Below are 22,346 nucleotides of genomic sequence, written 5' to 3'. Positions count from 1 at the left end.
TGTCGTACATGAAAACACATTGTTATCGCACGTAAATCTCACCCAAACTTGTAATAGCACATAACGGGAAAGAAAGGGATGAGATGGATTAATCGATATGTTTATTTGGACTATGGTTATGACAATAAGATTATTATTATTATTAACGAGATGGATTAATCGACATGTTTATTAGGAGAAAAATTGATAGATATATTTCTTAAAGAATTGAATCCTCTCTTTGACTTTTTGTGGAAAGAATAAAGTAATGTTTCTGAGATTTGATGATTAATTAAGATAACTACTGGAGGAAAGTGATTTTATAATATAATTTAAGAGACAGGATTGTTATATATTGTAGACCTATAATTGATTTGATCTGCGACAAATGGGAAGTCAACATTTTATTTTTTTGTTTAATCATTTTTGTTTTGTTTTGTTTTTTGTCTTTGAATGTTTTATGATTTTGTTTTGTATGTTTTATGAAAATTTGAATAAAAATTATTGTAAAAAAAAAACAATAACCATCTGTCTTTCAACCTAGGGCTATTTGTGAAATATTTTTATGATATTAAAAGTGAGCAGATCAGTCCTATGAAGGTGGGCTAGAATCCACGTCAGAGCTGCCACCACTTCCTGTGCCCTGCTGGTTCAGTGCGGCCAGAGCATAGGAGATAGGTTTTCTTCTTTGTCTTTCCCCTTCCCATTGGCCACAATCTAAGATAATTAAAGACACAATCTCCAGAGGGAACATACTTTTGGGCCCCATTTTAATAAAGAAATGGGGAGGCTTAAAATTCTTCACATCTATGACCTCCACCAATATGTGCCAATGTGATAGGACAGCATCAGCAGACTTCTAGAAGAAAGCATAGCATGCCTCATTCTCCACTGTCTGTGAGAACTGCTGTATCCTATGGTCTCTCGGGTGTTGTCCCGGGGAGCAGAGGATGAGTTGATAATACAGACCTAAAAAATTGTAGGTTCGTAGGAAACTACTGCAGATAGTTGAAAGCTCCTTCCAGTCCATTCCCGGTTAAGCAACTTCTTCATTGGAATTCCTCTACACGCAGGCCAGCAAAATTGCTAATACTTGAGAAGACAGAAAAGATTAAATGTAATCCCTTCCCTTATTATTATGGCTTTATACAGTGGCTGCTCCTTACGTAAGAACATGGAGCATCATCAACCATATGCAATCTAACCTACGCTTTTATTTATTTGTTTGTTAATTATTTGATTTATCTCCCACCCTTCCTCCCAGTAGGAGCCCAGGGCATTACTTCTACTCAGAGGAGCAACATCATTCCCTATAAACACTTGCAAAAGTAGGCATGTTCCTAAAGAACTGTCTTCTAAGACCACTTCTGTCCACTACAGATAAACATTAGCTTTTCAAACTGAATTTGTGACACTCTGTGTGTGTGTTTTAGGCTAACCAAACCTATGAAATATTTGATTATTACACAGTAGGAATTGGGTCTTGCAATCAGTTTGAAAACAGCTTATTTAAGAATTGCTATCTAATATATGAGGTTCTCTTTTTTTAAAAAAAATACAGCTTGAAATAGGAGCTTTTTTGTATTGCAAACTCTCACACAGTATGAAATGTGCAGCTAATCCTCCAATCCATAGTATTATTTATTTATTATTTATTTATTAGATTTATATCCTGCCGTTCCTTCTAGCAGGAGCCCACAATCTAGTATATAGTAGTTCCATAATCCCTCTGTGCATTATATGTTATCCTGTGCATTATACATTAATAAACAAGCTGGTACTTTGCAACATCCAAGAGAACAATGGAACATCTTTGAAATGTCAAGCCTTGAATTCTTGTTTTAAAATGTAGATTAGAGAAAAATTGATGCATTGTTCTCAACAGAAATAATTTACTTTTAACTTTTCTGTGGGTACTGTTGTGAAATAGTGAAGCTGTACGGTTTATATTTTTTTGTAAATGATATTTCAGTTGTGTGTAAAAAGTAGCAATATTGGTTAATGTATGTTACATTTTTCTTACTCTTTCAGTCCTAGTGGGTCTTTATTGTCCTGTTTGGAGCAGGTTAAAACGTATCTGCTGACTGATGGAACATGCAAGTGTGGCTTAGAATGTCCTCTCATTCTTCCCAAGGTAAAATAAGATACCTGCAAATATGCTAAACATGCATCATATATATATATATATATATATGAGAGAGCAGTGTACATCATATATGTAGAGAGACAGAGAATTAAATATATTACAATACAATTTTAAAAGCCGTTATTTTGAAACAAAATAGTTTTAAAAAGAAGATTGTTGATTTTAAAAATTAGTGTGATGTGGCTACCAAAAGGCAAATGCTACTTTAGGCTGCATTAACAGAAGTATAGTTTCCAAATTTTGTGAAGTATTGATTCTCCTCTATTCGGACTGGTTAGGCTTCATCTTGAGTACTGCATCCAGTTCTGGACACCGCATTTTAAGAAGGATGCATACAAATTGGAACCAGTTCAGAGGAAGGAAACTAGGATGATCAGGGGACTAGAAACAAAGCCCTGTGAAGAGAGACTGAAAGAACTGGGCATATTTAGCCTTCAGAAGAAAAGGCTGAGGGGAGATATGATAGAATTTTTTAAGTACTTAAATGGTTGCCATGCAGAGAAGGGCCAGGATTGAATTGAACTGAAACTTTATTTTTACCCCGCCCTTTTTCCAAACTGGAACTCAGAGCGGCTTACAAATAAAACTACATGTAGTTAAAAACATAGAAAAACATACAATTAAAATACAATTAAACTATGCACAACCTTAAAACCGTAAAAGGCACTTAAAAATCTAAAAACAATTTAAAATAATACAGATAATAATATAAAACAATAAAATAAGCCTTGTAAAGCCTAATCCTAAACACCTTCTATCCCAAAAGCCTGTCGGAATAAAAAAGTCTTTACTTGCCGACGGAAGGATGGCAAGGAGGGGGCCATTTGTGCCTCCCTAGGAAGGGAGTTCCAGAACCTCGGAGCAGCCACCGAGAAGGCCCTATCTCATGTCCCGACCAATCGCACTTGCAAGGATGTTGGGACTGAGAGAAGGGCCTCTCCTGAAGATCTCAGGGCCTGGGCAGGCTCGTATAGGGAGATACAGTCCTGAGCTGTATAGGGCTTTAAAGGTCAAAACCAGCACTTTGAATTGTGACCGGAAACAAACTGGCAGCCAGTGGAGCTGTTGTAACAAGGGAGTTGTATGGTCCCTGTAACCAGCCCCTGTTAATACTCTGGCTGCAGCTCTTTGTACCAGTTTAAGTTTCCGAACAGTCTTCAAAGGCAGCCCCACGTAGAGCACGTTACAGTAGTCTAAACGGGATGTAACTAAGGCATGCATCACCATAGTCAAATCAGGCATTTCCAGGAACAGGCACAGCTGGCGCACTAGTGTTAAATGGACAAAGGCACTCCTGGCCACGGCCAAGATCTGGGCCTCCAAGTTCAGAGCAGTGTCCAGGAGCACACCCAAACTGCAAACCTGTGTCTTCAGGGGGAGTGTAACCCCATTGAGCACAGGCTGAATCCCTATTCCCTGATCTGCCCTTCGACTGACCAGGAGCACCTCCGTCTTGTCTGGATTTAGTTTAAATTTGTTTCTCCCTCATCCAGCCCATCACTGATGCCAGGCACTGGTTCAGGACCAGAACGGCTTCATTGGCTTTAGGTGGAAAGGAGAAATAGAGTTGGGTGTCATCCGCATACTGATGGCACCGAACCCCAAACCCCCGGACAACCTCTCCCAGTGATTTCATGTAGATGTTAAATAACATGGGGGACAAAACTGAGCCCTGAGGGACCCCATATGTCAACGACCAAGGAGTCGAACAGGAATCCCCCAGCACCACCTTCTGAGTTCATCCCTCCAGAAAGGAATGGAGCCATCGTAACACGGTGCCCCCAAGTCCCATCCCAGCAAGGCAGTCCAGAAGGATACCATGGTCGATGGTATCGAAAGCCACTGAGAGGTCCAGTAGAACTAACAGGGACACACTCCCCCTGTCCAGCTCTCTCCGAAGGTCATCCACCAAGGCGACCAAACCTGTCTCTGTCCCGTAACCAGGCCTGAAACCAGACTGAAATGGATCCAGATAATCCGTTTCATCCAAGAATCTCAGGAGCTGGGCGGCCACCACACGCTCTATTACCTTGCCCAAAAATGGAATGTTGGAGACTGGCCGATAATTTCCCATTATGGAGGGATCCAGGGAGGGCTTTTTCAACAAAGGCCATACAACTGCCTCTTTTAGGCACGATGGAATTCTGCCTTGTTGTAAAGAGGCATTGACTACTCCCCTCACCCACTCAGCCAGTCCCCCTCTGGCACTTTTAATGAGCCAGGAAGGGCAAGGATCCAGCAGACATGTGGTGGCTCTCGCCTCTCCAAGGATCTTGTCCACATCCTCGGGCTGTACAAATTGAAAGGAATCCATTATTATTGGACAAGCAGCAGCCAAAGTTACATCCCCTTCTCTTCTTGATCATCCCAGAGTTCAGGACATGGAATAATGGGTTCAAGTTGCAGGAAGCCAAATTTTGAATGAACATCAGAAAGAACGTCCTAACTGTTAGAATGATACAACAATGAAACCAATTACCTAAGGAGGTGGTGGGCTCTCCAATACTAGAGGCATTCAAGAGGCAGCTGGACAGCCACCTGTCGGGTATGCTTTAATTTGGATTCCTGCATTGAGCAGGGAGTTAGACACGATGGCCTTATAGTCCCCTTCCAACTCTACGATGCTATGATTCTAACTTTTTTACAAAGAATTTAAAAAACATATAGGCCTGGTTTGCACATCACTATAAACCATAGTTTAGATAAACTATGGGTTAAAGGTGAACACTCAGCATGCTCATGCACACTATTATTTATTTATTAGATATATGTCCCACCTGTCCTCCCAGTAGGAGCCCAGGGCAAACTACTGAAATTATGGGAGATTCATTCCAAAGACAGGCTCATGGTTTGTTTCTCTAAACCACAACAAACCTTGATTACAGGCCATGACTTGTTTGAAAAGAAACAAATGAGCCAGGAAACTGTCTTGTAAGTGGGAATCATGAAACATTATGCTTAAGAGAGTTAAGTCACTGCAATTACCATGCAGAATAAACATTGGTATAAAACTTAAAAACTAAACTATTACAAGAATCAGTTTTAAACAATCCAATATTCCACAGATGTCTTACTAGTTTTACCAGTGATAGACCCATTGCCACCCTTGTAAATGGAAGAAATATAGCTCTCCTCTCTCAGTAATGGTTGAGATGCTGTTTTCCATCAACCTTTCAAAATCATTCTCTAAAGCAGGGATCATCAATGGGCACATCTGCATATGGCAAACTGTTGGGGCACCACACACTGCAACCTATTCTACTGGCTTCAATAGAAGCCTAATTCTATTCTAATTCACACTGCAACTTATTCTACTGGCTTCTTTGAAACCTATTTCAGCAGGGGGAAGGGACCCTTTGAGTGTCACAGAAGTCCTCTGCAGGCGCATGTGCACCCATAGGTGCATCATTGGCAAGCCCTGCTCTAAAGTTGGGTCATTCCATAGTCAAACATAGCACCATCCACATGCAAGAGGGTTGCAGGAATCCCAAACTATGCAAAAGTACAAAAAATCGGAGTGTGTGTTTGTGGAATGCTAACTCACGGTTGGGGGAGGGAAACTGGTGGGGAAAAGAAGGGAAGGAATGGAATGGAACAGAATGGAACATCTTGAAAGAAGGAATGGCTGCCCAGAATACTAAAAAGGAGTGCTCCATGCTGCAATATTTTGTGTTCTTATTTCTCCCAACGTTTTACAGTGCTCAGAGGTTCTATTCTCTATTCTTTCATTCGATTTTTAACCCACCCTTCATCATTAAGATCACAGGGCGGTTTACAGTATCTAATTAGAAAAGTAAGAAAAAAAACATAAAAATAAATAACCATTTACATTTAAAAACAATGTACCACCCATAAAAACAATACAATTCAGTAAAGCAGTGCACAGCAAAATTACAGTGACCTTGAATCCCTCAATCTGTCCATTATTTTCTTAAGGTTGTTGTACTGTTTTTCCTATATTTCTTCCCTAACAGCAGTCTGTGTGAACTGGACCCTCTCAGAGATTCAGTTTGCCAAACACTGTGGATATTGGGGGGGGGGGTGAGAGAGAGAGAGAATCCAAGACAGAAGAGTACCAAACACTTTAGTAAGGCAGGAAAAAACAACAAGGGGACCACAGTTTGAACCAACAGAACTTTGAGGAGAACTGTCAGCCCTACAGTCACTATCCACTAGAAGGGCGACTCGGAAATAAATGTGTCACCATTGTATTTTGTGAATTTTGTTTTTCCTCTGAAGTGGTAATTACATAATTAGCTTTTGAAGAAAATGAGCAAAACTTACTTTTTTGGGGGGGGGTTAGACTCTTAACAAAAAAAAATCGTAACATAGTATTTCTGGCATTACCTTTTAAGGTGTTTAATTTTGATCCTGGAGTTGCTGTGACACAAAGAACAGCTGAAGATGTTAAAGCAGATGAAGATGTCACTAAGCTATGCATTCATAAACGGAAAATTATTGCAGTGGCTACACTTCATAAAAGCATGGAAGCACCTCATCCTTCATTGGTTCTAACTAGTCCTGGTGGTGGAACAAGTAAGTTTGTTTTTTCACAAGTGGAAGGGGGAGATTCACTATTAACTTGCATATATTCAGAAGCAAGTTAAGTTGAAGATTAATTTCCCCCATAAGAGCTTTTATTTATCAAAAAATATGGTAAGCTATCTGATCGTAGGGGTGACTTTAGTGGGCCATATGTGTTCACCGGAGTTGGCTGTAGAGACCTTGTCCAAGTGCCTGGAATCCGTGAGTGGGTGGATGGGAAGAAACAGGCTGAAGCTCAATCCTAATAAGACCGAGGTGCTACTTGTGGGTGACAGGGGAAGGTTGGGTGTTGCTGACCTGAATCTTAATGGGGTAAAATTGCCCCTGAAGGATCAGGTCCGCAGCCTCGGGGTTGTTCTTGATTCCAAGCTGTCCATGGAGGCTCAGATTTCGGCAGTGAGCCGGGCAGCTTGGTATCAACTACACCTCATACGGAGGTTGAAACCCTACCTTCCTATTCATCAGCTCCCACTGGTGGTACATGCCCTGGTTACCTCTTGTTTAGACTACTGCAATGCGCTCTACGTGGGATTACCCTTGAAAACGGTCCGGAAACTACAACTGGTACAGAATGCGGCGGCACGCCTGCTTACAAACAGCTGCCGCCGTGATCACATCACGCCGGTGTTATTTCATCTACATTGGCTTCCAGTTGTTTTCCGGGCCCAATTCAAGGTGTTGGTCTTAACCTTTAAATCCCTATACGGTCTCGGCCCAGTTTACCTGAAGGAGCACCTCCAGTACCACCAACTAAGCCGCCCGACCAGATCAGCCACACAGGGCCTTCTCTCCGTCCCACCAACGAAAACAGCTAGGTTGGTGGGGACTAGAGAGAGGGCATTCTCAGTGGCGGCCCCCACTCTCTGGAACTCCCTCCCGTTCGATCTTCGCCATGCCCCTTCCCTAGATACATTTCGCCGAGCCTTAAAAACATGGCTCTTTGGACAGGCCTTTGGGGTTCCCAGGGTGGGCTAATTTCTTTATATTGTTTTAAAATTGTCTATTGATGGCCCTGTACTGCCGCTTTTTAAAATGGTTATTGTTGACTGCATTGTATTTTATTATGTATTGTATTATTATGTATTGTTGAATTTAATGTTGTACGTCGCCTAGAGTGGTTTCGGCCAGATAGGCGACTCAAAAATTAAATTTATTATTATTATTATTATTATTTTATCTTGCCAAATAATTCCACCTGCCCCACTAGTCCTAAATCTCTCCCTTCCTAACTCCTGGATTATATATCTTAGTGGAGCCATGGCTCACTAAGAGAGCATGTGCAATGCTTGCAGAAGATCCTGTGTTCCATCTCTGCTATTTACAATTGAAAGGATCTCTGGCAGCTGTTCTGGGAAACAGTTTTGCCCAAGACTCTGAAAAGAAACTGCTAGTCGAGAGTAGATAGTACTGGGGCCATATGAACCAATGTTCTGCCCCAATGTGAGGAAGCATCATATGTCTATGCATCAACATACAGCATCCTTGGCCAGTTCCCAGGGTCTCAACATTTCACCATTGACCAGCTGCCAGGTCTCAGCACTCCAGCAGTACTCACTGCTGTGCTGATGCCCACTTTGGACCCTCCATGTTCAATGTCACTAGATGGAAGCAGAGAGGAAATAAGTTCATGTCCTTTCAGACATTACAGTAAGTAGTGGGGACACATCTTTTTTCCAGATGTCCACATTATCTGTCTTATCCCAGCAGGGGATATCTTAATTTTCTTTTTTAATTGCTGACTGTCTTGAAGGCTATTTATTGCAGTTACTCATTTAACTGCACTTATATGCTGCCTTTCTGCCAAGGCACCCAAGGTGACTTATAATTTAGAAAATTAGAACAAACAAATGCTACAAAATATTCTAAGGCCAACTGGGAGCTGGTAGCATGAGCTCCCTGGCCTGGGCTTCCTTGCTGTTGTCTTCTCTCAGGGCCAAAGAGGTCTTAAGTAGCCCCAGGGAAGCTGGAGTGGGGTTGCCACAACACTTTGCTCAGGCCACTGATGATGCCTTCAGGAGTTTATGGTGATATAGCCACTGACCTGGATACTGTATGGAAAGTCATAGGCAGCCATGTTTGGGTTCAAGTATATTGCCCTAAATGATTATTGAACAAGAAAGCCGTGTTGGCTGGAGCTGTAGATGAAAACATCTGGAGAGCACCAGGCTGGTGAAAGTTGTCATAGAGAGTAATGGCATAGGTTTCCTACCAGAAATCCCATGGCATATTACAGGGTTCTATAATGTGCACATGCACTGCAGAGAAAAAAATTGACTTCTGTTGTGTTGTATTTCATTTAATTTCAAGATAGTAACTCTCATGTTCTCTAATCAGGTGCAACTCCGATAGTACCTTCACGAGCAGCAACTCCAAGATCAATGAGGAATAAATCACATGAAGGAATTCCCAATTCTGTGATGCCAGAATGTAAAACTCCTTTCAAGTTGATGATGGGGTCCTCTAATGCCATGGGTAGGCTATATGTGCAAGAGCTGACTGCAAGCCAACAACAACAAGAACTTCATACTGTCTACCCTAGACAGAGATTGGGCAGTAATGAACATGGACAGAAGTCTCCATATCGTGGCAGTCATGGAGGAATGCCTAGTCCAGCTTCATCAGGATCACAAATATATGGTGATGGCTCAATCTCTCCTAGGACAGACCCACTTGGAAGTCCAGATATTTTCACAAGGAATAATTCCAGTTTTCATGGAGCACCCAACTCTAGTCCTGTTCACATGAATAGAACCCCTCTGTCCCCACCTTCAGTAATGCTCCATGGTTCTCCTGTGCAGTCATCTTGTGCAATGGCTGGAAGGACTAATATACCTCTTTCCCCAACCCTGACCACAAAAAGTCCGGTAATGAAAAAACCCATGTGTAATTTTTCAACTGGTATGGAAATGCCACGAGCAATGTTTCATCACAAACCACCTCAAGGCCCTCCTCCTCCTCCACCTTCTTGTGCTCTTCAGAAAAAGCCATTAACTTCAGAGAAGGATCCACTTGGCATTCTTGACCCCATTCCTAGCAAACCAGTGAATCAGAATCCTGTTATCATTAATCCAAGTACTTATCAATCAAATGTCCACTCTCAGGTACCTGTGATGAATGTAAGCATGCCTCCAGCTGTTGTCCCTTTGCCAAGTAATCTCCCTTTGCCAACTGTAAAATCTGGTCACACAAACCATGGGAGCCATGTTCAAAGAGTTCAGCACTCTACTTCAACATCTCTGTCACCCTCCCCAGTAACATCACCAGTACATATGATGGGATCTGGAATCGGACGGATTGAGGCTTCACCCCAAAGATCACGCTCATCTTCCACATCGTCTGATCATGGAAATTTCATGATGCCTCCAGTAGGACCACAGTCATCTTGTAGTAATATTAAAGTTCCTCCTCGATCACCAAGGTCAACAATAGGGTCTCCTAGACCATCCATGCCATCAAGTCCTTCTACAAAGACTGATGGACTCCATCAATATAAGGATATCCCTAACCCATTGATTGCTGGAATGAGTAATGTATTAAATCCTCCAAGCAATGCAGTTTTTCCATCTGCATCTGCTGGAAGTGGGCCCATGAAAAGTCAGCCTGGCTTGCTGGGAATGCCTTTAAATCAGATTTTGAACCAGCACAATGCTGCCTCTTTTCCAGCTAGTAGTTTACTCTCAGCAGCAGCCAAAGCACAGCTAGCAAATCAAAATAAACTTGCTGGTAACAATAGCAACAGTGGTAGCAATTCTGGACCTGTTGCCAGTGGTGGCAGCAATGATGGACATAGCACTTTAAACACCATGTTTCCTCCTACTGCCAACATGCTTCTACCATCAAATGAAGGGCAAAGTGGTCGAGCAGCACTACGAGATAAACTGATGTCTCAGCAAAAAGACCCTTTGAGGAAAAGAAAACCACCAAACACTACAGTGTTGAGTTTGCTTAGGCAGTCTCAATTGGATAGTTCTGGAGTTCCTAAATCTGGGTCTGACTTGATAAGAAAACAGAATCAAGGTTCATTTCCCATTACGTCTATGTCCCAGTTACTTCAATCCATGAGCTGTCAAAGTTCTCATATGAGCAGCAATAGTACTTCTGGTTGTGGGAGCTCAAATACTGTTTTGCCTTGCTCTGCTAACCAGCTGCATTTTACAGATACTAATATGAATTCTGGCACTCTTCAGAATTCACTGGCACAGGATTTACCTTTAAGAGGAGAAAGTATGCACTGCCAGAATTCAAACACTAACTTTGGCCATGGTACTAGTCCTGGCCCAAACAACCATCTTGCAGGCTTAATAAATCAGATGCAAGCTAGTGGAAATTGTGGGGTGCTCAGTCAACCTGGAATGACTTTAGGAAACTCATTACATCTGAACCCAACTCAGACACGAATCCAAGGACCCTCCAATCCAGTGATACCAAACAGCATTGTCAGCAGTTGCAATCAAACAAGTCCAGAAGCAGGTATGCTGCTAGTATCTAAAAAAAGGTCGCAGTGTGTGTGTGTGTGTGTGTGTGCGGCCTGCTTTCAAGGGAGAAATGAAAATGTCTGTTTTGAGGTTGTTGGCATCCTGATGCATCATAGGTGTAGAATTTATTTCTTCATGCTTATCTCTCAAACTTCCTCCCAATTGAAGCAAGAATGGCATGTTAGAGCTTGTTTATAGATGTTTCCTTCTAAAGGTCTTTATATGGGCATTGATAGAGATGGCTGTTTTTCTTTCATAGTTGTATATTTCCCAGCTGGACAGACTCAAAAGGGTCAAATATGTTCAGATCATGGCTTAACATTGGCCCGGTTCGCGCATAATACTGAGCTATGATTTGGCTTAGTGTTGTGAACAAGCAAAGCGTGTGGGCTTCCCGAAAACAGACAAACCACAAGCTTTAACCAATGTCTGTCCTGTGGTTTACACCTTGTGGTTTGGGAGAGCTAAATAATGAGTCTGGGTTTGGACAACATGCTTTGCCAAACTGGCTTAGCTCAGTGCAGCAGCAGCAGAATGACTAGAGTAAGAGCAAAGCAGCTATGCTCTCCTCTCTGGGAGCCCACCCATTTGCTTGTTTGTGCTAAGCCAGTGGTTCCCAACCTGGGGGCCAGGACCCCCAGGGGGGCCACGAAGTAATCCAGAGGGGGCCGTGAACAGTAAAGAAACGAATTATTTATTAATTTTTTAAAAAAGTTTTCACTCCTTCTACACTGTCTGCTTTCCACAGCCGCTGCAGAAGACACCTCCCCCTTGCTCCAAACGAGAGGGGAGGCCTTTTGCTGAAGCGCCAGAGCGTCTTTCAGACGCACTAAGGGCAGGCATCTGCCTATAAAATACATGGCAGATGCCAAAGGAGGCTAAGGGTGAAGCTGCCAGGAAGAAGGGGGGATTACTATCACTGATTCCTGTCTCCTTGCACTGCCGCTACTGGCAACGCCCTTGCTTAGAATGAGAGGAGAGGGGTTTTTGTGAAGCAAAAAGAAGCAAGCCTGCAAAGAAAGGCTGCTTTCCCCCTTCCTTCCTGGCAGCCAACCTGCCTCCCAGGGGGGAGGGGGTCACAAAAAAATTTCAGCTTATAAAGGGAGTCCCATGCTCATAAAGGTTGGGAACCACTGTGCTAAGCCATGGTTTGGCATTGCATTCTTAACGGGATCTTTGATTTTATACTAATAAAATACCTACTAAATGATAGAAATGTAGCCATACAGTAACTGGGAGTGTAGATGTATGAGTAGGTGAAGTTGAGTTGTCGCTCATCTCTTCATGCTCACATTAATTCTTGATCCTTTGCTCCAGGTAATGCATGAGTCTTTGCCATTTGGTTGCTAGTCATGTCACCAGGCATGTATCGGAGGCTTTAATGGCTCCATAAAGCAGTGATATTCCACTATGGAATTCTTAAGGGACTCTCTCAGCTGGAAGATTTCCCAAACAGTGTTATTGCCTTTCCCCTCCCTCTTAGCTTTCCATTGGTTTCTCTCCTGCCCTTGTCAGCGAAGTGGCTCAGGAGGACCAAATACAGAACAAATTTGCAGAGATATCGGACGTTAATGCACGAGTTATTTCATCCCATAGGAAATGCCTATGTTTGGGTCTATCTCTACTATATACAGTCAATTTGCAAGGTGTGCCTTATTATGCCATCTGAGAGAAGGAACTGGGTTGTGTTGCTTTAATATCTGTTTTTCTCTTCCTCTTTGTTACCAATATAATTTTGTCAGTCAAAGCAATGTACCAGGAACTCCTAAACTGTCAGTTTCTAAATGTACTATATGCAAGAACCACCAGCCTTCTTGCAGCAGTTTTAGAATTGGGACACATGAATAACCACATAGCCTCTTTGCACTATAACTATCAGATGTTGAATAACAGTAATAATAATGAGGACTTTGATCATCACCCCGGTTCATCAAAAACTGCTTGGGGGTGCAGGAATACTTTCTGGCCTACTCACCTTCTTCTCACTGTGTTATGTTATAGTATTAAATCATGTTGCATTGCTCTGGATCCAGCATTAGCTGCAGGTTAATGGGTCTGGGAAGGAAATTTATCTAAGAACATAATTTCCCTGGTCCTGAGGTTTTTGCTTCCTTGTGTACCCAATCCCCTGTGGAGCCAGGGCATCAGATAGTTGTGAGGTGAGTGGAGGGTGGGGCCTTGGGGCTACAGGGCATGGGCCAATCCACCTCAGGGTATGAAGTCATTGCCACACCTTTAGGATCTGAGTGATGGTTGTGGGAACAGCTCCAGCTGTTGGTGGCTGTTGCTTTCCACTGTTGAATGTTTACCCAGAATTCTTTCAAAACAAAACATGACATTGCGCACTTTCAGAATCTTTGCTACTTTCATTCCCATTCTCATATTCTGTGCTCAGGACTGCCAAACGAGGTAAACGTAAGCTTGAAGAACATAATTTAGATGTCCATTATGAAATAAGTTCGTTTTTAAAAAAAACCCTATATTAATTTATTGCTAGTATAGTCTGTCACAATACACCCTACAACAATCTACTCTGCATGTAACCATCCAAGTACATTGAGGCCTAATTGCAAATAATCAGGAGTGAATAGCTAGAAGGAGGAATTACTAGACCATTTCTACAGAATGAGAAGCCAAATTGTAATATTATTAAATAACTTGCTCTTCTTTGTATAGGAAGGTTATATATACTATCCAGAGCTGCCATAAATCCTCACCTTTGTACTCAAGACTAGTTAATTCATGTTAATTAATATCTACCATTCCCTTTTTTCTCTACCACTCTTTTTAATGTATTGAAAGGGTGTGGAAACTTTGCCCTTAATTTAGCTGAGTATGACCAGGACAGTGTGGTTAAAAATTTAAGGGGAATATTTTTTTCAACTCCTTTCTCCTCCTGCAGGCCAAATATAGAACAATAGGAAAACTAATAATTCTGAAATAGAGTGATTAGTAATCTGTTAATTGCATTATAGGTATCTTCATTTCTGATTTTTTGTTCAGAAATGAATAAACTGCTTCTGTTACTGCATTGGTAGCGTTGGCATTTAGACACTAAACCCCCCCAAATATAAACATTTAAAAAGATAGCTGTTGTGCTTTATGGGGATATTTTGGAGGGAAAGGAAAAAGTGTACTGTTTTTATCTCACCATCCCAAAATCTCTCACCACCCTTCTTTGGACCCCAAATAGCGTTGCAGGGCTCCTGTTTCCAGGCTAGCTAGAGCTATGAATGTTGGAAATACCACAACGTTTGGTTTCAGGTCCATGCTGCTTGTTTCCTATATGTTAACCATCAACAAATATGCTCAGATACATTTAGGATTCAGCCTCTTCATTTGAAATGCTAGGTATTATTCAATCCAAACTTCTTAAATATACCAAACTGTTTTGTGTGGTAATGACTGAGTTGGTTATAGAACACACTCCATTTTCAAGATAATGTTGGGCGACTGCTCCCATGATGGTCTGTCCATTTATTTTAGATCCCATATGTATGTGACAGCTGCATGAGTCCAAAGTTTGGCCATGTTATTAGCCAAAAAACTGGGGAAAGGTAATCCTTTCAAAATTCCACACTGGATAAAATAAATACACCTATTAAAAAAACTCAACAAAAAAACCCAATTTTTTTTTTAAATGACAAAAAATACTCCAATGCAGGATTCCCATCTATTCGTAAATATTGTCAACATCTGACTTCAGTATTGCACAAACCTTTTAGAAAAGAGCTTTGCCAGCCAGATTTGTCATGATCTTGGTATTTCTAGATCTTCAAGTATCACTATTTTTTTTGTGACCATTTCCCTCTTGCTCCAAGAACAAAGTCATAAAATGTGACTTCCTGTGTTCCAGTCTGCACTTATACTTGTTCTAATTTTTATACAAATTTACTTTAGCCGCCTTCTTCAGTGTGTCCTTTTGAAATTCCCACCAAATGGTAACATCTGTGACTAGCACCTTTTAACCTTTTTGTAGCCACCAAATCAGGTTTAGTTTGATTTCCTTAATGTGTGTTCTGTGTACACCATCCAATTATGTTTTTAGCATCAGCTACTAGGTGGCAAATTTTATTATGTCTGTTTTGCAAACTAATCCATTCATTGCTGATTGGATCATTTTTAAAACACTTAACAAATATTCCTTGCCAAGCATATTTTTTCCATTTTTCCAGTTCTTGGTTTCTGTTATCTATCAGATTACAGTACTCATGATTTTCTGTGTTTAAATTTCCTTCCTGGTTGGGATTATTTAATTCCATTCTCCGTAATTTAGGTAACTCTTCAATTTTTCCTCCTAGCATATTCCATGTTTTCCTTTTTTCCAATTCCAAATTTTATTCTTTGGCAATCATCTGTATGACCTTATCAGCAGAGTTGATCTTCATAATTTTTTTCTTGTCTATTTGGGATTTCAAACTCCGACTTTGGTAGAACTAGCCCTCCAACCTTGACTCTAGTATACCGCATATTTGAACATATATCACATGGCAAATGGCCATTTTTTCACACTGTTTCTAATTACAGCGTGCATTTTTCTCAGGTTCATTTTGTTGTAGAGCACTGTTCTTCAGCCTTAGGTCCACAGTTGTTGTTGGACTACAACTCCCATCATCCCCAGATAGCATGGTTAATGGTCAGTGATGATGGGAGTTGTAGTCGATCAACATAAGGGGACCCAAGATTGAAGAACACTGTTCTAGAGCATAATAAATTCTACGAATTACATATGTTTGCAGCAATTCTAACTTTTGTGTAGGTTTCAGTTTTGCTTTTTCAATTCATTCAAGCCAGTTCTTCAATTTTTTCTCAACTTTACCACACTCCAGTTCAATCAAGTGGTCAATTCCGATCCCCAGATATTTCTCCGATTTCATTGAGATTGCTCATGTAAATTTTCTCATCCTTAATTATTGAGGGATTAACATTATTAATTACATAGCTGTCCTTTGTTCCTACTATGTGGAATCTATGATATTTTTAAATTGTATTTGCAAACCAGTTAGTTTGCAAGATTTTAATGTTCTTTTTATTCCTAAATGTATTTTATTACATTTATTTATTTATTGCATTTATATATCGCCCCATAGCCGAAGCTCTCTCTTGTGACTGCAAAATCATCCACAAAGGCCAAGGTCCATACAGTCCAACCTTCCTTTTTAACTCTTTTTCCTGTCTTTTCTGACTACTTTATTAAAGGATCTGTAGCAAGATTAAACAAAATTGGCTAAAGGAGGTTACTCTGTTTCACCCCAGTTATTAGTAGTAATTTTTCACTTGCTCCATCAGCTACTTTAATCATGATCATTGCATCTGTATAGGAGTCCATTATTAATCGGATAATATGCTGGTCCCTTCTGCTCTGGTTTAACACTTAATGTGAGTATGCGATACTGAATTGAAAACTTTCATGCCATCAGATAGCACAACGTCTAATTCACTCCTTCTGTCTTTAGTTCTTTTAACCGGTGTATTTACCAACCATACATTCTCAGCGCATCCTGGGGCTGCTATACAGCTTTGTAGTTTAACATTTATTGGACAAGCTTTTTCTATCCTATGATCTATTATTTTAAAAATAATCTTAATAAAACAACTAATTGTCAAAGGCCTCCAGTTTCCTACATCTTTTCATTTCTTCCTCCTTCAAAACTTTTGGGATAAGAGTTGTTTTACTAATTTTGATGTTATCAGGAATTTTCCCCATAGCTAACCAGGGATTTCATTAGTTCCACTAATATGTTGTTATCCTCATTAAATTTGATGAGATCATTAACTTTTACATTGTCTGGTCCAGGAGCCTTTTTTTATTCATATTTCCTAGTGCTTTCCCAACTTCCTATGTAGTAATCAAATCATTCAGGAGTTTATTGTCTGTTTCTCCCCCAGAAACAAACTGTCCTAATCCTTTAAATTTGATGTTTGTTCCCCATTTATCTTTATATGTCTGTATACTTCATCTTTAGATAGAGCACAGTTCATTTCTTTGTAGCCATCTAAAACATATTTGGCAGCCACCAATCTATCTTTATTTTATTGTGTTTGCATCTGTTTATAGCTAAGTCTCTTTGCTGCTCTTTTTCATCCAACTCACTCTTTTCTTCAGTTCTTCTGCTTTTCATTCCTTTTTCCTTCTTCCTCTTTCCTTTTCTTTTAACTTAATATTCCTCTTTTCATCTCTCTCATTCTCCTTAAGGATTGAAAGACCTTAAATATTGTTTTATTAACTAAGTCTGTCTTATCAACATTATCATCTTTATTTAGCCATTTTAGAGTTGATGTTATCGCCTTATTAATTATTCCTCCTTCATCTATTACACCCCTTATTTTCTCTCTAAACCTATCTTTCATACTATAAACTTACTTCTTTCTTCTTCTACCATGCTTTCCATGTTGATTCTCTTTTACTGCTATTAAATTTGCTATTCTCTCTTTTTTCCTATCTGTTGGATGTTTGTGTCTTTTACCTTGCGATAGTCCAATTTGGATTTCCAATTCAAATTACATTCTTCACATTTATACTGCATGTCAAGCTTTTCATCTTTCTTACCCTGGATCTCAATCTTACATGTAGTCATATGTACCAGAATTGAGTGTACTTTACTGTTTGTCCTCTTACATTTCATACAGCCAAATATCTATCTGTCCATGAATTAAACATTAATATCTAGATGTTTGGATGAAGCTGTAGGTTTTCCTACTATCTCTGCGCAGAATGGACAAGCTGGATTCCATATTCAGGAAGCCATATTCTTTCAGTTGTTCTATTGTCAAGATCTTGTTCAACATTCTGCTCCTTATCCATCGCTTTCCTCCTAACCTCTGCTCATAGTCATAATCTTCTATTTCATCCATTGTTCTCACATCTATTTTGATCTTTCAGTTCTCCTGTATCACTATGTTTGTCACAAAAATTATGGTCTAGGCTTACTTCCAAAGTCGAGTTGTTTAACAAATCTTCAGACTTGGGGATCCCTTCTGTTTGTCTCATGGTAAGGCTTTCTTTTGATTGAACCTTCTCTACTTGTGTTCCCAATTTATTAAAATCCTTACCGTATATAAAATTCCATTTTATTCACTATCTGTATCCTCACAGATTTCTTCATTTTAGATAGATGTATAAGAATTTTACCATAATTCATGTTCCTGTCCTCAAATGTTAAAGACACCAGAAACACCCTGTTCTCTTCTCACAAGCTAATAGAGGCAACTTTCTGTGCACAATCCAGTGCACATCATTTTGGCTGTTATTAAAATTGAGGTGATGCAATCCTCACTTAGCTGAACAAATTTGTTTCAGTGGGGCCACTGTGAGGTAGAGGATCACACTAGAGGCATCACCCCAGTAACTAAGACAGTCATAGTTATGCTAGATATTATTTAATCCAAGCTTTTTTAATATACCAAACTGTTTTGTATGCTAAGTTAAATATAACTCTATTAAACTGACTAGATGAGCCTTTTGTCATGGATTTTTTAAAGATGTATTTTAAACCACCCTAGGACAGGGTGAAGGGCAGGTAATAAAATTGTTGTTGTTATATATTTACACCTATTATAAATTTGTGCAAATGGAACTGGTTCAGACCAGTGAATTTGATTATCTTAAAGTGTTAAAGTTTAGGCTTGGTAAGCCAATTTAATTTTTCTTTATTTGGGAGAGGAGGAGGGGATCAGGCTTTCCATATTAACAAATTTTGTATTTTGTGTTTTTGGAGAAACCAGCAGGTTCCAACATAGGGTCTTATCTACAAGTAGACACACATTTTTGTTAGGCACTGTGCATACTACTTTTGATTTCATAGTAGGATTTTTGAGTAAGATGCTTCTGACAAGTGTGTCTGAACTAATCTTTGGAAGGATCCAGATGTATATTTTTGCTTTTAAGATAGGTAGTTGAAAAAAAATAGCTCAGGCCAGGAAAATAATTTTTGTTTTGCTAATATATTCTACGAAGGTTTTGTTTGGTTTTCACCTGTCATATGCTTGTTTAGGGAGAAAAATCTGGAAAGCTAAAGTCAAGCTATAGATATAGTATTTGTGTTAAATATTTTAGCATTAAAATGCAGTGCTATAATATAGTGCTGGCTAGATCAGGAAGGGGTTGCATTGGGCCCTAAATACATAATCTTCATAGGCGTGTTATTAGTGGCATATTACCCATATGCATGTTACTGTTGACTAACAAGATTCCACAAAGGTGAGAAACTACTAGAGCTTGCCTTATCAGTTTCACAATCTGGAAGATGTGATTTGAAGATTCCAAAAGCTGAAGTCTGAGCAACCCTTACAGACAATTACCCAAGCTCTCTCATAAGAAACCACCCAAAGTAAAGGGTGAATTGGTACTGATTTTCATTCATCTCCTTAATATTTATTTATTTATTTTATTATTTGATTTATATCCTGCCCTTCCTCCCAGCAGGAGCCGGGATTTTTTGCAATATTTTGAGCAATATTTTTTGCTTCTGGTTATGAAATGAATTTAATTTCTCTGTGAAAGGCGGGGGGGTTGGCTTTTGACTTGTAAAATCATATTATTCATAGTGTGGGTAGAACTAATATATAAAGGAGAACTTAAACAACCATTCTTCCAGAGGTACAGCTGGCTATGCACATCAAAAGAATTTAGGAATCAGCTGTGTGTCAGAAACCTTTAAATCATTGTTTATTTATTTGTTTATTTATTTATTTATTGCACTTGTATACCGCCCCATAGCCAAAGCTCTCTGGGCGGTTTACAGCAATCAAAAACATTAAAACAAATACACAATTTAAAAACATATTTTGAAAACAATTTAAAACACAATTTTAAAATTCAAAACAATATAAAAACAATTTAAAAACACATGCTAAAATGCCTGGGAGAAGAGGAAAGTCTTGTTCCCTAAAGTGGAGATAAATGTCTTCTTCTGTGCCAGTTTCTAAGCATTTGTTTTGACTTTTCAGGTCAGCTGTACTCTAGATGCTTCTTAATGTCAGCTATATAGTGGCTTGTATAAACTGCCTCACTACAACTATAAGAAACCCTGTTGTTGGCCCTCCACTGATAGAAGAGTCTTTGATCCAGCCGAGACTTCCTTAGCTGAATGGGGGAGATGAATTTTGCTAATTTTCATTCTGCAGTCCCCCAAGCCACATACCACACTATTCCAAAGAGCCCCAATTCTCTGGAGCAGATTTATGGGGGTGGGTAGCACAGCTCAAGCAGAAGAAAGGTGGACTCAGTAAAATTTCCACTGGGTCGAAAGAGCTTTCCACCTCAATTGAGTTATAGTTCTGTGAAAATCTATAGTAATCCCAACAAAGGTGAAAGGTGAGGCAAATGCACAAGATGCAGGAGTGTCATACATGTATTTGTCTAGAACTGGGAGAAATCAGAGTGAAGCACTGCTGCAGTGTTATGCAGATGTAAAGAACTGTCTATAATTGTGAGACTATTGGTATAAACAGGTTCATATCATTATATAGAGAGGTTAAAACTATCACAGGACTGTTTTGCATTTACCTAACAGCTTGTTTCATGCTGCTGCTGGTGTCTGAACAATCGTGCATCCTCACCATGACTACAATGTAACATCTGATAAAGACTATATATGAATACAATTTATCAACCTCTTTAAAAAAAGGAAGATTTTTGCACCACATGTTACATTGTAGGCATACTGGATGAGTTCATATGTTTGCACTTTCCTCTCCCCACCATGCACACAGTGGTCCATTCCAGAAAGTCAGCCAGCCTATAGTCACCCTTGAAGCAGTGTTACAGAGGTATATCCATAATCTCTCAAAAGAATTAAAGAAAGCTGCCTAGTTGTCATATTGAGGATAAAGCTTCAGTTTGGAAGAAAGTCAGTAAAGCCGCTGGGCTTCTCCCTTTTCTTCCTGACTAGGAAAGGCAAGAGTATAAGCCATCAAAAAAAGGGTTGATGGCAAGAAGACACTGAACATAAAACGAAAAGTAAGAGGCTCGGGTGTGAGAAGACAATCTCTGCAACATTTCTTGCCTAAGCAATGTAGAGAAGTGGTCTGAGGATTTCTGGTGGGAGACAGCAGCATAAATTATTGGTGAATTCTGAAGATACCAGAAAACCATCTTACCTGTCACTGGAAAGTGACACGTAAAATAAGGTGGCAATTTATCATATGGGAGTAAAGACATACGCAATTTAAAAAACAAAACTATTAGTAATCAAAAGTCTTCACCAAACATGGCTAATGCATAGGAATTATGTGATTTGTAGTCCAGTAAAGACCAACTACTGTGACCAGTGGCAGAAGGGGAACTGTAGTGTCACACTGTACCTTGTAAGAAAGTAACACTGAACAATAACATTAAACATGTTTTGAAAGGTTAACTTTATTGATGTCATAGTAATCTAACCCACTGTTCTTCAACCTTGGGTCCCCAGATGTTGTTGGACTCCCATCATCCCCAGCAAGCTTAGCCAATGGCCAAGGATATGGCAGTTGTAGTCCAACAACATATAGGAACCTGAGGCTGAAGAACAGTGAAAAACCTATGCTAGCTCAAACAGAAAGAAATGTTATAGCTTTCTTTGAGGCATTGGAGGTTGGTGATTTGAACAACCTGTATCTGTATTAGTGAAACAAATACCAAGAAAGAGTGTGTATTTGTATTTGTGTGTTTAGGAACATAGAGGCTGCCATTTATACACAGTCAGATCATTCATTCATCTCACACAGAATTGTCTATAGTGAATGGCAACAGCTTTCCAGAGTTTCAGATAGGGGACATTCCCAACCCAATGTGGAGATGCTCTAGATTGAACCTGGGACCTTCTGCATGCAAAGTAGATGCCCTGCCAACTCATCAGTCTTGAGAAGAGATCTTCAGTACAGCGAAACACATAGAAGCAGACATAGCAGCATTCTGATATATCATTAGAAACTGCTCTTAGTATTTATGGACCACAATGTAACAAACATTTTAAACTTTATGGAATTGCTTTTAAAATGTAATTTTAGCTTTTATATTGCAATGACAATAATTTTTCTGAAGAACCCAGTCTTATATTCCTGTATCATATTTGCATTTTATTTATTGTGGCATATAGGAATATGGTATTTAATTGGCAGTGGTATTAATTATTTTCAAACTATTATTTGCAATAACCTGTACAGGAAAGAGTCTGTAGAAACCAAATCTTAGCTTTTCCTGGAAGAATCTCTCTCCCCAT

At 39.7% G+C, this 22,346-nt stretch overlaps 1 protein-coding gene across 6 annotated transcripts in view; it reads left to right on the top strand.

Annotated features, from left to right (window-relative positions):
• MBD5 (methyl-CpG binding domain protein 5) overlaps positions 1 to 22,346 on the top strand; it is a 185,803-nt gene that overhangs the window by 123,798 nt on the left and 39,659 nt on the right. For all 6 annotated transcript variants that reach the window (XM_061608839.1, XM_061608835.1, XM_061608836.1 and 3 more), the window contains 3 exons: positions 2,011 to 2,113; positions 6,481 to 6,661; positions 9,005 to 11,140. In XM_061608839.1, the coding sequence (XP_061464823.1) occupies positions 2,011 to 2,113; positions 6,481 to 6,661; positions 9,005 to 11,140 (2,420 nt within the window). The remainder of the gene's footprint in view (positions 1 to 2,010; positions 2,114 to 6,480; positions 6,662 to 9,004; positions 11,141 to 22,346) is intronic.

Source organism: Rhineura floridana, chromosome 2 (genome assembly GCF_030035675.1).
Source record: "Rhineura floridana isolate rRhiFlo1 chromosome 2, rRhiFlo1.hap2, whole genome shotgun sequence".
NCBI lineage: Eukaryota > Metazoa > Chordata > Lepidosauria > Squamata > Rhineuridae > Rhineura > Rhineura floridana.
This window is presented reverse-complemented; position numbering and strand designations above follow the sequence as displayed.